Source organism: Centruroides vittatus, unplaced genomic scaffold (assembly GCF_030686945.1).
Source record: "Centruroides vittatus isolate TY-2023 unplaced genomic scaffold, ASM3068694v2 scaffold_386, whole genome shotgun sequence".
NCBI lineage: Eukaryota > Metazoa > Arthropoda > Arachnida > Scorpiones > Buthidae > Centruroides > Centruroides vittatus.
The window spans coordinates 1,178,727-1,196,434 of NW_027122706.1; the positions used below are offsets into that span (position 1 = coordinate 1,178,727).

The 17,708-nt window shown below is 26.0% G+C and overlaps 1 protein-coding gene across 1 annotated transcript in view; it reads right to left on the reverse strand.

Moving 5' to 3' along the window:
- The window catches only part of LOC136988743 (structural maintenance of chromosomes protein 3-like), an 82,471-nt gene extending 77,867 nt beyond the window's left edge, over positions 1-4,604 (reverse strand). Inside the window, 1 exon segment of the mRNA XM_067286707.1 lies at positions 4,450-4,604. Coding sequence (XP_067142808.1) covers positions 4,450-4,464 — 15 coding nt within the window. The 5' untranslated portion in view covers positions 4,465-4,604.
- Positions 4,605-17,708: the final 13,104 nt, after the last annotated feature.

Sequence of the window (17,708 nt, forward strand, 5' to 3'; positions counted from 1 at the left end):
TTTAAGAACATTATACCTAGAAATCTGCATTAGTTCTAAAGTATTAAAGTTTGTGTCATAAAAATACTGAATTTTCAGAAAATAATGCACCATAGGAGCAACTAACAAAGTAAGAATGCAGCTCAAGCAAGCCCTTAAAAAGAAGGATAGGCAGGGTCAGACGCTCAGATGTGCGACAATTCTCGAACGAATAGGTGTGTACATGTGCTGATCTTTGTAATTATAAATTGTGAATACATATGACTAATATTATTTTGTTTTTTATTTTGTGCAGGTTATAAGTTATAAATAAATATAAACAAACAACACTAACCCGATAACATTAAATCTAAATACCAAAATGATTAATTTACTGTGTTTTTGTTATTTCTTACTCCTGTTTTTAGGTATTTGGTATTCGGCTGAATAGCAAAAAATAGGCCGAATACAGAATAGTAACCGAATATTCATTGCATAACTAATTTAAACATTTTCAGAAACAAAAAAGTAAAACATGCCTCAGAAGGTTGTCATCTGTTTCCATTTCAGAGAACTAAAATGTTCACAAAATGAAATTAAAACTATTGGAATCAGTTTAACAAACTGGTAACATGTCTCCACACTTAATTGGGGACTGGGGTCGGTCGGATAACCGAAAAGTATGAAAAAATACATTATTAGTATAGTATATTAGTATATCCCATGTAATTAGTATATTGCTATTAACCTACTTCGCATCAAATTTTCATCAATGTTAAACGTAACAAACTTTTTAAAAATAATAATTGTCGCTATTGTATCGTTAAAAATTATTTCTTTATTTTGCACAAAATAAATACAAAAATAATGAAAAAAATTGAAAATTAAGCCTGGTTTAAATACCGGCCTCCTTTTCATGGTCGAGCCAATGTTGCCAGCTAAAACATGCAAACATTTAACAAAAATAATATTAAAGTAACAGTAACCAAGACATAGCCAAATATTGTAGCGCCACATCACTAGTGGACACTTGAATTTGCCGACTAGAATGCGGTCAGTTAACCAATGTGACGGTTGATCAGAGGTCAGATAATCAATGCTCTACTGTAGTAAAATTTAACAAATAAATTAAAGCAACTTTATGCATTCATCAATGCTTACTATTGATTAAAGTCATCAATGACTGAATAACAATTAATTCTTTGAAACTGAAAAAAAATGATGATAATTTAAATTACAAATTACAGTCAAACCTGTTTTTATGCGGGGGATAGGGACCGCATTAAAAAAAACGCATAAAAAAAAATCTCACGAAACTTCACGAATGGCTGTAAAAAATAGTTTTCGCGACACAATTAAAAAATATTTTTTTTATGCAGTCAACAGGGGCCGCATAAAAAAAAGTCTCACATAAAAAATAACTCAAAACCGTACGAAATAGAATTTATTGACAACAGATGTCAGCACTTGACTACATCGTCTGGTCTATCGTCTGTTTTACATATTTTTGTCCAGGTGGTGTTTTGTTGACTTAAAAAGTAAATTATTTCATTTTTCGCATATTCATGCAATAATATTACTATAATAAGTGCATTTATGCTATAATAAGTTTATTTAGCTATAATAAGTCAACGTAAGACATGACGAATCGCACGAGACTAGTCACCAACTATACCGCACAAATTAAAAATTCGCATTAAAAAAATCGCACATAAAAAGAGCGCATAAAAACAGGTTTGACTGTACTTTAAATGCTATTTTCAGGAACCAAACAAATTGTTTTGAACCAAACAGAAACTCTTTTAAATTGCAATTTAAAAGAGTTTCTGCTGAGGATGTTCTTATAAAAAAATGAAAACATTTCTGATTAAAACAATTTGGTTCCTGAAAATAGCATTTATTCATTGTTTGTTTTGTTAATACAGTACCAAGTATAGATGTATTCTCTGTTGATAAATTACTTTGAAGAAGTTTATAAATAAATGTAGTAACTAAATATTTTAGAAGATCCATCTCACTAATCCTAAAAAGAAACAAACTTGACTATCAACATCAAATACAGTAAAACTACTCTAACTTGAAGCTCCAAGGGGCAGGAGTTACAGAGAATTCAAGTTAGAGGGAAAAAAAGAGTAAAAAAATTCTGATTCTGAATAGATTTGTATTTTTACCTCTTTTGCATTATATAAAAAATCTTTGATAGTTTTTACAGAAGTGAACATAATTTTTGTTGTAAATACACAATATTGTACCAATGTGTACAGAAAGCCAGGCAGCATCAACTCTTACATTCATTAGTATTCAAAAGATTCAACAGCACACAAAGTAATAGTACTCGTATTTCATGCCCTACTAAAAAAGAACAGTCATTTACTCAACTTATCCATGACAAAGAGCAGGAAATCTGTTTAACTGCTTGTTCTACCCAAACACACAGAAAGTTATAAAATGATTACCGTATTTTATGGACTATAAGACGCTACGGACTCTAAGACGCACCTTAATTTTTAAGCAATTTTTTAAAAAAATACCTATAAGACGCTACAAACTATAAGATGCACCTGAATTTTGGAGGCAATTTTTCGAAGAAAAAAGTGCGTCTTATAGTCCATAAAATACGGTAGTTAAAACCTGTTTAAGCCAAGCTAATTAACATAATAGTAGTAATATAGCTCGATATAATTTGGCAATCATTTAGCTGATAAACATGGAACAGTTGAGTAGGGAAAATAGTCAGAGAGAAATAAGGAATAGATGCTAGTTACAGGTAAAGCTATAGCTGCTGTGATAGTACCATTGCAAAAAATATAACATCCAAATTGGGATTAGGAAATTACCCTCTATCATACAGATAGTTAGACCAGATAAAGAACCAAGGACAGAAAGTAGAATACCTGGAATTTATATGATCAAATTAAGCAAAGGCAATGAATTTTTCAACATGGAATCCATGTACAGATCGATGAATATTCAAGACAAAAAACATTTCAATTCAATTAGTAAATACCTCAACAGTGTTAAAGCAATGGGCACTAGAGAAAGAATAATTCTACAGCAATACAAATGAGCTGCATCTAAATTGTAATAAAAATGTCCACAAACCATTATATCTCCAGTTGTAAATTTTTTTATTAGCGACTTATGTTTTTGATCTTAAACAAGTCTTCAGGTCTGAATACACAAATGAACTAAAATGCAAAATAAAACATATTAGTTTAAAAAATTGGAACAACCAATAAATGAATACATAATGTATTAGATATAAAATAAAGCAAAAATAAAAATGAAATATCAGAAATTGGATTTTTAAAATTATGAAAGTTTTCGTAATTTTAAAAAATTATTGCCAATATTTCATTTTTATTTTTGCTTTATTTTATATCTAATACATTATGTATTCATTTATTGGTTGTTCCAATTTTTTAAACTAATATGTTCGATCTCACATTCTAACATTTTTATTACTAGAGAAAGAAGTCACAGTAAATTGGAACAATTTGGCATATAATCATATTCAAAAGCTGGTATGATTTTGACTGTTAATTGAATAAGCAGAACACTACTATTAATTAATTTCCATCATTAAATATATATTTTCTTCAAAATATACTTAATTTTATATGCTAAATTTTTTTGTATCAACCATAAATTCATCTCAGAATTCAAGATAAAACCATAAATGATAAAAATACATTTTGTCCATTTCCCTCATTATAATTTCCGCTAAAACTGACAAAAGAAGTGATCTAACCATAAGATCTTTTTTCTGTTTAAATATGCAATGACTAAACCTGAAATAATTAAAAAAAAAATATCAACAATTCAGTAATACCTATTAGCTAATGTATAGATATTACAGACTGCAGAAATGATTTCTTAATTAATAGATTTTATAGTAATGAGTCTTTGAAGTTAGTAAGTTAATTATATTCCTTTATATGTATTTTTCCAAAAATGACACAAAGTTATTATTCCACATTAACACAGGTATATTAAGCTTATATTTTATACAGATGAGAACATCTGAAAACTTATCTCTTATTAAGTAAATTGAATGATCAAAACAATTCTTACTCATGCTAAAATAAAATTCAAGGATTAATTTCAAAAAATATGTAAAAATGACATATAATATCTAATAACTTATTAAATAAAATGTTTATCAAGCAAATAAAAGCTACAAAGTGTTTTACTTTCATTTGCTATTGATATTTTTCACAGAAACAAAACTTTTATCTATTTTCCAATGAGCATTACAGTGGAGATATTTGAGTCTATACATAACATTTGTAAAATTGTTAACTTTTGATTGACGATTCTTAATTATAATCATAAAAATGATTATAATTAAGAGTGTGTGTTATGTGTCACTAAAATCAAAAGGGTATGTGATTTGTTTACTTTTACTTCTTGAATTCATATTACCGAAAGATCATAATGCTTTCATCCTAAATATATCTTATGATGGAATCGAAGTTCAATTGCACTTACCTGTTTGATGTACATTATTTATATTATTTTACTAAGCGGCAAAAATGCCACTATATAAAATAAAAACAGTCCTTAGACAATCCTGTACAAAACATAGAAAACAGACGACCATTTGACAAAATGGCGGGAATGATTTTATTGTCAAATTAAACAGTTTGCCATCCATATCTATACTTAAAATATTTTTAAAAAAAATTAAATTAATATAAAATTTATTATTCGTATTAATTTTAAGTAAAGTGAAATAATAAATAATAAAATTTATTAAAAAATATAAAGTTTAAATAAATGACAATATTTATTTTTTTATTATTATATATTTCTATAGTCATAAAATAATTTCGTAGAATATTAAATTAAGTATAAAAATCGAAATAAAATATTATTTAATTGAAAACATGGGAAAAATAATTGTCTAAAAATAATCACTCCGACTTAGGCTGAGCTTCACAACGCATGCTTCTATCTACAGTAGGTTCACACTGCTCAATAACACAGGCGGAAACTTTAGCTATTTATATGAACTTAATTCACATTAGGCATAGGAAAGACAAGAGACACTACTTACACTATCGCATTTATTCTGACAGCAGGGTAGCTTTACACAGGATTGCGAAGTCTGATAGCCGCTTAAAACTCGTCCATCTCATACACCACAGACACTTACACAACAACATTAAAATAGATTTCCAATGGGTCCCGGGTCATGCGAGGGTTCTCGCCAATGAGACCGCTGACCATCTTGCGAAACAAGCTGCGAAGTCTTCAGTCACTAGGACTTTCAGTTACATTCTTACTTCGTACATCAACAATCATGTCAAGAAGCAAATCTTCATTCTCTGGCAAGACAGCTGGGACCGTGACACCACTAGTAGGCTCGCTCACCTACACTTTCATCCCCAAGGTTGACACTACTGCTATTCTTTGCCACTTTTACTCTAGTTACACCCTCACCCAGCTACTTACAGGACACGGCAACTTTAAGCAATACTTGCATAGATTTAACCTTGGGGACAATCCACAATGTGATTGTGGTATTCAGGAGGACCAAACACTACTTTACTTAGTTTTTTGTTGTAATAGGTACAATCACATTAGGGATAGTTTAATGAGAACTGCTATTCTTAAAGGGTACAACTGGTCTTGCAATCCGCACCAACTCATTCACACAAGTACAATGTTCTTCTTCTTCTTCTTCTTCTTTTCTTTCACGGTTTAATATGGAGATACAAGTACAATGTTCCATCATCTACTCGCATTTATATCCCTTAGTGGAGCTCTTGAGAACACTCACTCCAGGGGTACGGATGGCAATTAGCTTTTCCTTGCTTTGTTTCAACTGTCAGTATATAGCTGCCTTTAACTTTGTATTTTAACAGTGGCGTGCCGTGACATTCGATGATAGGGAAGCTATGTTTCTGTAAGAAGCCGACATACAGGGCAACCAATTGCGCGTCAGGACCCGTTCGTATTCGTTTGTTCGATAAGCCAGTAAAAACCGTATACTTCTTTAAATGTATTTTTAATAGATTATTTGACGTACTTAATAAATAAGAAAGTTCAATATAATTACCTCCGTTATTAGATTCAATAAATTCCCTATGGCCTCTAAATGTCAATTCTTGCTTTGAGAAAAACCATATAACATCTATAAATCGTAATTATCTTGTTATAATTTGCGATATTTATTTTATATTGTCTACCAATGTTAAATTCTATTCCGTTTTGATTTCCAAATTGCTTCAATTTTATGAAAAAATCGTCATTCGTCATAAATTTTATCGTCAAAATGTCGAAATTTTTTTGTGACATATTTATATTTAATTTAGGCATTGGTCTTTCTCTTTTAATAATGTTTTCTTTTTCATTATATGGTCTTTAACCAAAACTTTTTTAAAATAAATTTTTGAATCGCTAGCCACGATATACGGGCTAAAATTAAAATTATAAAAAAACTTACTTGGTAAAACAAAATGTGTGATGAATATGCATACCTAGTACAAAAAAATTCTTCAATTGTATGAATATACTTTTAAAGAAACTTATAATTAAATATAACTTTGTAAAGAAACGTACATAAAAATAACAAAATATTCTTTACTTTTTAAATCTTAAAACAATCCACTTAGTGAAATAGCTCCCTACGAGTGGCTAATGAATGGAATCAGAGACGGTCCAGGTGGTGTGCGTGCCAAATCCCGAGGGTGCCGATACCGGTCAATGTCAAATGCCTCTTTTGTCGCGTCACTAGTATATATCAAAGGACGCGACAGGGTTGTTGTAGATTTTAAATGTTTCTCATCATAGCTGTAAAAATCTAAATATGTTAAACTTAACAGATGGTCCGTGGTTCGTTTTCTAACTAATTGGTTTTAGGACCAAGTGTTCACGGAAATTTCCAAAATTTACAACTTTTCGGTCACTCTCGTTGAACTGGAAAAATTTCTGTCTTTATTACATCTAATATTATGAAGAGAACAGACCCCACTGTACTCGGCAAGAGATTTGGTTCAGTTAAGCTTCTGTTTAAGTAAAATTTCGGCTCTTTCATCAGGGTTTTATGTATGTTTCTAATTCTCTAATCGCTTAATTATTTAACTACTTCTTAAGTAGAAATAAGTCGAAACCGGTTACTTTGTACTTGAATATCTGTAGTCTTGGGAAAACAGTGGAAAGACAAATTTTTATGACAACGGATATATAAATCGTAAATTTAAGGAAAATAAATTCTAGAGCTTTTTTTTTTTTTTGTACCATTGTATGTACTGTACGTCTCATTCATTAAATTTGGTTGTAAATGATGCTGCCAAAGTAACAGTTAATTTTTTAACACTACTAGAATTGTACACGTTTTTTCTGCATCTCCTTACAGATGGGACATACTAAATCGTAATATCACCGGTTTAACATCGAAATCCGTAAGTAATATAAGATGGGAGAGCAGAATAAACGCAGAATAAATATATCAAATATTTTAATGGATTTTTTTAAAACTCCTGTCAACTATACAGAACTATCATAAAAACATGCCAGTAAATTCCTATCGGTTGGGTTAAGTTATAAATCTAGTCTACAGTGGGCAACTTTTTTCATAACATGGGCCAGAATAAATTTTACGTTTTTTCCGCGGGCCGTAGTAGTTAATTGACACCTTCTTGTGACTCGTAATTTTTTTAGTCTGCAAATATGAAATAAATAAATAAATAAAAAGTTAATTATTACATTTATTTCTCTTATCGTTATCGAAAATTACAAAGAATTGGAAAAATAACTATTAATTAGTTATTTTTCCAATTTAATAATCTATTAAAGATCTCGCGAGCTGGATAGAAACTTCTCGCGAGCCGTAGCTGGCCCGCGGGCCGGGGGTTGCCCGCCGTTGATCTAGTCTACTCATAATTCACATAATCGGGCGAGGGCGGCCGAATATCTAGCAGGCAGACGGCTAACAGCCCACAACCGGTCCGGGATATAAAATTAGAAGCTTTATGCGTGTGTTGCTTCTACCAGCTAAACCGTGACGTTGGTGCTCTGTAAACCGCATGTGCCAATGCCTATATAATCTGGCTGATTGGAAACTGACCCGGTTTCGACACTTCCTTCCACCACCGAATTATTCGAATATACAATAGCAATCTTATCGTTTTTTTTCACATGTAGTATAGAAATTTGTAAAAGATACACAATGCAGTTATAATAAAATATTAATTTTAATTAATGCAAAGTACGTTAAAATATGAAAATTTATATTTTATAAAATACAAGGGAAGGTCAGTAGAAGGTGGAATCGGCGCTTCCATCGCTTCCAATGACGGCACGCCACTGAAAATTAAGCATTATAACTAAATGACAATAAACATTTGATTTCTGAGAAATACCTATTGTCAGGTTTATTAAGCATTATCATATTTATATTATACAAAACTTTGGTATTTAATTTTAAAATAATATTAGGAGGATTAAAAGATTTATTACTAGTGCACTGTGTTTTAATTTAAAAATTGTCAGAGGTTATGGAAAAATTTGAAAATGATAAATTAACTGTCGATATTATTAAAATTTTGAAAACGTTTGTTTTTAAAGAATGGTTGAAATATTTTTATAACAATGAACTAAACAATAGAAGTTTTTCAAGGTTTTTTTTTGATACAAAAATTGTATCAGTATTTTTATTAGACTTATTATGAATTTTATTTTATTTTAGTTTGATTGGAAATACCATATTTTCAATGGAAATGTTGAATAGTTATTAGAAGTATAGGGTGTACTATAGATTACTCCCTATGGAATTTCAGGACTTTGATTATATATTGGAACTCAGGGGACCGAGACGAGTTCAACGGTACCCTATTTTTGGACCGGAGACGAAAAATAAAAAAGTTATCACACTTTTTTTAATGTTCTCATGCAGACGGCACCGTAGTTGCTAGTATTGCCAGCTTGCGGTAAAGTCTGCAAACCGTGACGTCGGACTACGGTCATCTCCCGGAGCGTTAATTAATTAAACACGCGATACGAGAGCGGAGAGAGCGACGCGACTTCCGATCATCGCGCGATTGCCATTTCGGTTAATGTTACTTATGGCAGCGAACATGGCGGCCCGACTGACCTCTCGTATGGGCGCCACCACACGCCGCCATGTGCTAAACTAGTGATCGATTCACGGTAGTTCTTGAACAAAGTAAAAAAAGGGGGGGGGAAACGTCTACTAAAGGCAATTTTAACGGCAAGCACGCGACTCCCGATCGCGATAGCGAGGCCGACTTAGGGAGTTGCGTCGCTCTCCGCTATCATCACGCGATCGCCGTAAAAAAGTATGATAACTTTTTTATTTTTCGTCTCCGGTCCAAAAGTAGAGTATCGTTGAACTCGTCTCGGTCCCCTAAGTTCAGATATATACCCAAACAAACGAAATTCCATAGGGAGTAATCTATAGTATACCCGAAATATATTTATAGAAGAATGATTACTTCCGTCTACAGCAAATCTGAAGATTATTATTTTTTTCTTAAATGCTTTAATAGCCATTTTAAAAGAATACTGCACAAACATGAAAAATCAATAAAAGCCATTGTTTTGTTTTGATTCTAGTACAAATATTTCCAAGTTAATTCTGAATTGGGAAATGTTTTTAATAAAATAGACCTGTAGCCTATTCATTTATTAATATCATAATACTTAATAGTAAGAAAAATAATGGCTCACCTGTAATAATTATTTTTTAATATTCTGTTAAAAATATAATAATGCAACCACATGAAAATCATGTCAATTTACATTTAATTCTTCAGTGAATTTTTAAATTTTTCTACATGATTGCAAAGTTTATTAATAATAATATGTTTATTAAAAATAAATAATAAATAATGACTGAGAAAAATAACAGAACTGAATTTACAGTAGTTTAGTTTTGATCAAATAAAAATATAGACTTCAATACAATGCAAAAAAGTGCTCTTAGTATACTGAATAATAAGTGATAAAAAAAAAAGATATTAAAGAAATTCTAAGTTCTGAACCATCCAAACTAAATTAAATTCCTTCAGTTATAACTCAAATGTGGAATGGAATAATGATTTAAATGATCACAGATTAATATATTCTGAACTTTTTAGACTTATTTTAAATATCTGAAAATTTCATAAAAGCCATAACAACAGAAATAACATTATAATAATTCAGAACATGTATGATTGTCAATTCTAATACTAGATTTTTATCAAAACTAGATAAATTTAAAAATTACGTCTAGATACTGATTTAAGATTAAAATAAAAAAGAAGATGTATATTTGAAAATATATCATAGTATATATGCAAAAACAAATGCAAACACATTATACTAAAGTGTTTTTAAAAAAAGGATAATTTGTCAATTAGTTTTATAATTTATTATTATTTTAAGAACATATTCAAGAGGGTAATAGGAATAATGAAAATGCATTTTGTAAATAGTTTTTTCTGAATGAAAAAAATTTAGTTTGTTTTTTGGATATTGTAAAAAAAGTACCCTATTTTACTGATTTATAATGCATTTTACATATAACCTATATTATTGTTTTTCTCTTCTATTAATTTATATTTTAAAATTTTTTTATTATAATTTATAATTGTATGTAATAGTTTAGCAAGTATAGGACAATACAATAATCTTGTATTGTCCTATACTTGCTAAACTATTACAACAAATTTTAAAATTAATAATTTTTTATAAATTACTTTCTATGTTTGATGAAAGTAAATTATAAATTTTGTGTTTGCTAATGTTATTAATTTAAATTTTTTATAAATTAAATTTACTGATAATTTTATAACCATGAATAAAATTGAATTTGAGGCTTTCAAAATTCTAAAATTACTATTTTAATATTAAAAAAGCTGTGTTGCTTGATTAGTACATACTACAATATGTTAAAATATAATTTCAAGCAACATAAATGAATTTAAAATTAATTTTATAATTACACAAAGGCATCTGGAGCATATTTTTATTGTAAAATCATGCAATAAATGAATGTTGCTAACATCCTTTCAATACATTTAATTCAGATAAATTGATGATGAATAATTAATTGGCAGTTTTCAACAATGCTGTACATACTTATTATTATATAATAACCATATTCTTTTTATATATATATAATACAAATATCAATTTTCAGTGCTGTATTATTAATTGTCTTCACTGACTTTTTCTTTTTTATAATAAATAAATGTTAACAAAATTTCATTTATCAAAATGATATATATATATATATAAGAAAAATAAATATCAGAATATATAAATACAGAATACATGTTAATGAAACATGTTCATATGTTTAACATATAGCTGCAATTAGACATAATATAGTATAATATAAATTACAAATAATAATATTAAGATATAATACAGTAATAATATTCATGTTCTTTAAAAAAGTTATATTTTAAATATAAAAAGTGGAATATAACATAGTTTCATTACATAAAAGAATTAGCACCATCAATAAATCAGATCTAAATAAGTAAAAGGAAAATTTTTTATTGTTAAATATATTTGTTATTACATCATAAATATATACAATAAAATTAAAACCTCAAAATTCACAAATGAAGTAAAATCATTTACTAAATCTAAAACTTTGCATTCTTAAAGATAAGCATTTCTCACAAACATACTTTTACAAAACACCAAAAGCTTTGTGTCAAAAATACTTTCTTCTATAGTCTACTAACATCATATAAAAGTTTTCTTTTTATATTGCAATCAGATCATAATCTAAATTGCAGATTATAAGAGAATAATTAGCACTTAATTATAATAAAATATCCCAACCAAACATATCCAATATTACATTTCCTGACTATTCCTAAAATTGTAAATTGGTCATACATACAAAAAAATTGGATATTTATTTGCTAGCAATAATTCACTGAAATCTCAATAGTACAATTTTCCAAATTTTATAAATAGAATGCTATAAAATTTTTTAAATTATATTTCGTGATGCAGAAAACACGCTGTAGGTTTTTACAATCAAATTATATACTGTTTAAAAAATAAAAAAAACTATTATTATTATTATTATAATACAATAAATAATCATTAAAGCTATAATAAAACAGTATTTCATGTATAAATTAAATTTTAAAACAAGGTGTTGTAAGATTCTTGTTAAGCTGTAATTTTTATTGCTGAAATTTTGCATGATATGTTAACTATAAATATAATATTAAATTTACTTTCTGTTTATTAACTGTAATAATTATACATACAAACAATTAAAAGCACTGTTTGCATTTTGCTATAATTTAATCTATTATTTCTTAACTAAATTTATTATATTTTTACATATTATGTTCAAATTGAACATTCTAATACAGATGTAAACATTTAAAAATTACATTAAATCTATAAATTGGTATCACATACTATGTCCTATATTTTACGGTAAATTGTATAAACCATAAGAACATTTGTATGTATACAAAAAACTAAGATTTAATATTATATCAAGATCAAAAAATTATATTAAGATCAAGAAAAAAATTGAGTCATTGTTTAATTCATAAAAGAATTTACAATATTGTATATATTCATAAAACTGTTCTTAATCAATTTTAAAACATTTATTACTACATTTTATAGCATTGTTTGGAATGATTACATTTTTATATGGAATGAATAATTAATAATTAATGCATTCAGGAATGTTTAGAACATTATAATAAAATATTTTCCTTCATTAATTGATTTTCAAAAACATAAAAATTATTACAAACTGATCTTTTGAAAATGTCATTTAAAAAAATAAAATGAATTTTTCACATAAACATTTAAAATAATTGTTAAATAGAATTTATAATTCAATTTAAAATATAAACAGTATTCCATTATTTTTAGTGAAAAACTTAAAGTTCTGTATAATTCAACTATTAAAATTTAATAACATCAAAATATATTTAAAAAAAACTGCACTTTATATTAAAAACATAGTTTTAAAAATCTAATATAAAATTAGATGATAATTTATGAAATTTTTATTAGATTAAACTATCAAACTAAATATATCAACTAAACTATATCTTACAGTAAGATATAGTTTAGTTGGATATTTTATTATTATTATTATATAAATATTATTTTAAAAATAATGAAATATATACTTTCTTTAAGACTGGTATTCAATTATTATAAATTTTTAAAAGAAAAATTTAAGATAAAAAAAATAATAATTCTTTTTTAAAGAATATTTAAATATAGTATACTGTTTATATCTATAAAATATTCTATCCGTCTTTTAATGAGTTTTAATTTAAAAAAAAAGGATTAAAAATCCTCTTAACTATATTAGAATAAACTATAATAACAATATTCTATGTTATTTTTAAAAAACTGTTTATTAATATGGAAAGCATGTGTTAAGTATGCTGATTTCTTTGCAAAGCTGTAAGGTTTGTTTATTATCTAAAAAATTTGGCTCAGAGAAGTTAAAATTTATTATGTTTGTTTATTTAAATAAAAACAAACTATAGTTTCCAATGATTAAAAAATCATTTTGGTTGCGAAGAATTTAAAGTTAAAAATTCTATTTATTTTTCATTTTTTATTTGATTTGAGTTGATATTTTAAAAAATTTTGTTGTAAAATTTTATTTAAAAAGTTTATAAAGAAAATAGAAAAATAAATGATAATATATTTTAAATGAAACAGCTATTTAATATTGAAAACATATTTGTTATATGATACATTACAACTAACTCAACAACATTTTAAAAAAATTACATAAAAAAAGGAGGGAGTATCTTTAACAATACTCAATAAACAATTATTATTGACATCTTGAAGCTAGCCTGATATTGTCTTAGAATTATTAAAGAATCATGCAGTTTCAAAAAATTGTGTAAATATCATTTAGAAAAATTTATATATAAAATGTGTTAAATGTACTAAAAAAAAAATTTCTGTGATCAGAATTTTCATATTTATATATCTATTTCTTTTCTTTTTAATTAGAATTATTTGAGATCCAGTACTTTTAGATCTTGAGCAATTTTAATTATCAATTAATCAATTAAATTGAATGATTTATACAGAAATTTTGTTTTTGTTTTTTTAATAAATGAAATAAACATAATATTCATAACATAATAAACATAACATAATTTCAACTGTTACAAATATTAAATTTTACATTTTTTTTTTCATTTTTAAATTTCATTAATTTCTTAATGAATATCTATAAAACAAATACTATTTTTTTCCTATTTCAAATTTAATTTTATATGGGGGAAAAAAGTATGGTTATTATCTATGATGGACTGAAAATACTCTGTTAAACAGTATTAATAAAATAAATATTAAAAAAAAGTTCATCCTTCTTGGCCACTTAATATGTAGAGAATTTTTTCTTTCTAAATACTCTACTTCAAAGTAGATTTTGAAAAATATAATTTTTCAAAATAAAAATAAATTTTGTTATAAATTGATAAAAATAAGTCTTTGTATAATTTATTAATTGTCTCAAGAATCATATTCATGATATTTCATGAAAACTTTATTATTAGAAACTGCATTTGATTTAGCTATAATGAGTCTTATAACAAACATTTTATGAAAAATGCAATCAATATCTAGACTTTAAAATGTGAACTATTTAGAAATCCAAATGTTATTATCCAAATTATTATTAATATATAATATAATTCTAAAATATGATGACCATTATAATAATATTCATAATAATTATTATATATTTATTAAATAAATGTATAACTGAATTAATATACAACTAATTATGAAAATAAATAAAAGACATTTATTCTAAACGAAAATTGGCATTTCCTACAGAGAGTAAATTATCTCTCCCAATGTTTGAATTTACAATGTGCAAAGTATTGAAATATTAGACGACGCTAAATTAAATTGATTCATTATTTACATTACTTTAAAACTTATTTTTTATTGTAAAATGTAGGGTCACTTTATAAAGTAATTTTGTGGAAAATATTTTTGAAAGTTTAATCCTCAAAATATATATTATAAAAATACAAGAAATCAACTTAGTGCTGACTGGGCTGCAATTTGAAAAAGTTGTAGACCTATAAATTGCCACTATCATCTGTCTGTCTGTCCTTCCTTAATTTCGAGAACAGGGTTAGGTAGATAAAAGTTGAGACAAGGTATGGAAATCTTAGGGGTAGTAGGCCTGAATTAACTATATACGAACTTCTGATGCAAACCGGAAGTCATGTTACTTCAATTCTAAAATTTTCCCCCGAAAGGAGTTAGATAGATCAATGTTTTTCAACCGCCGGTCCACAAACTAGTGCTAGTCTGCAGAAAATTTTTATCAATCTGCAGAAAAATATTTGACTGTACTGAAGCTGGTGTAATTGATTACAAGTGTCATTTAAACAGTAATCTAGAGCTACTCTACGTACTTTGTTATGTACAGCAACTCTAGATAAGCATAAATAAGCTTAATAAATACGCAAAATGCTTAGTCGCTTATAATTATTTGATCCACGTAAAATTATCCATAATCTTACCAGTCTGCAGTGAGAAAAAGCTTGAAAAACACAGATAGCAATAGTGTCTTGCCAGTCATCTAACAGGAAAAGTATGATGTACAGGGGCAAGACACTACTAATTTGAGATGGAAAGCATATATTTTAAATTAAATAAATTAAAAATATGATTAAAAATTGCAGCCTGGTATTGTGACAATATCACAATAAAATAATTACTCATTAGTAAAAATCTTTCTAAAAATTTTAAATTTTATTATAGATTTAAAATTCACTTGGTAAACTTGTATAGAATATTAATTATTTAATACATTACAATTTATAATATATTAAATAATAATGTATGATGATAAATAATGAATTTGTAATATATTAATTATTTAATGTATTACAAATTAAACTTAATAAAAATTAAAAATGAAGGATGAATAAAAAAGTCACTGAACTTAATATGTTTAAATACAGTTTATATTGAAACAGCACAGTTTTAGAATTATTTAAATCACATTTTCAAGAAATTATCTAAAGAAGATAATCTCATATTACTTAAGTCTGCAACAATTATTGAGTATAAGTGAATCATTTATTGTATTTTTATTTACTATACAATTTTTATCAATAGTAAAAGCCAATTTTAAGTTCCTAAAATTTAGGTGGTAATATATTTTGCAATAATAAATTGATTCATAATCAAAGCTGAAAATACCTCAAATTTTCTATAAAGGTAATCAAAACTGGTTATATTTTAACAATAGTTTCAGAGAAAATACATGGAATTCTTTAAAAGATCACTGACTTTAAAGTCCAGATAATATTTAGTTTAAACTGTTAATTCTAAAATTTAATCTTTTGATGCACACATTTTCATTGTGGAAATATGAAAACAAGAAATATATTTTCTTTATTAGGATTTAATCATTAAATTTAAATTATGATTCTACATAAATAATTCCTTTCGTACAAATTGCTCTAAAATCTAATATAGCAGAAAAATGTTTTAAAATATTGAAATGGGATGAGGAATGTTGTAAAATATTAATGTTTTAAAACATTAAAATGTATCAGAAAATTAATTATACATTCATAATTTAAATTAAAAATAAATAAATATTTTACATACATATTTAAAAATTCACATAAATATAAGATATGAAATCATTTATTAATAAGCTGTTGCTTTACAATATAATTATCTAATGAACTTATGTAAGATTTTAAAATGTATTGAAAAATATCAGAAAAATAAAACCAGCCTGATATTACATATAAATTATTCAAATGATAACTATAAAAAATTTTATAAAAGGTTCATCAATTCAGTTTACTCAGTTACAATTATTGCAACTTTAAAACTAAATAAAATGAATAAATCAAATACAGTTCCATTAATGGAAATGGATTATAATGTCGTGTGTCTTGTTTTAAATGTCTTTTTATTTTTATTTCTTCAATAGTTTTTGGATGTGATAGATTATTCATTTTTATTATATAAAATATAAAAATTTAATATCCCATATTTATATGATTCTGTTCTTTTGCTTTATTAAAAAATAATATTTCTTATAAATAATACATAAGATAATAACTACAAATTGTTTGCTTTTTATGAATCATTACGTTTATCATAAAAATTATGTTACTTTTACAAAAATAAATATATTAAAATATTGGTTATTTTTGATGAAACAAATATCAAACTATTTTTCAGAATACTTATCCTAGAAATCAAAATTTCAAATTTAAATAGCAACTTAACTTACTTCTGTTTTTTCCCCCTACAAAAAGATCATAAGGTCATTTTTTTCCATCATTTTAGTTTAATAAATTTTTGCAATTATTAGACAGAATATTTTCTTTAATTGTTACTTTGCAAATACAAGAATGTTAAGTTACTGATTTTTATTTTTAATTTTGTTAATTGAATGCAAATATTATGTTTGGCATAATTTAGAATAATCAGAATAGAAATTTGACGTAATTATTATATAATTACTCAAAAATCATAAAAATAAAATTATAATACAGTCATATGAATGAATTATCCAAGTATGAATTATCCAATTTATATTTTTGAATATATTTATTGATAAACATATTCAAAAAATAACTTAAAAATTCAGAGTAAGTGACTTATTTGATTAAACTGCAATGTAATTTTAAATTACAAGTACTTATGCATCATTGAAACATTCATAAAATATGAAATGCATAATATTTTGTTTTATATTTCAAAGAAATATTAAAAGA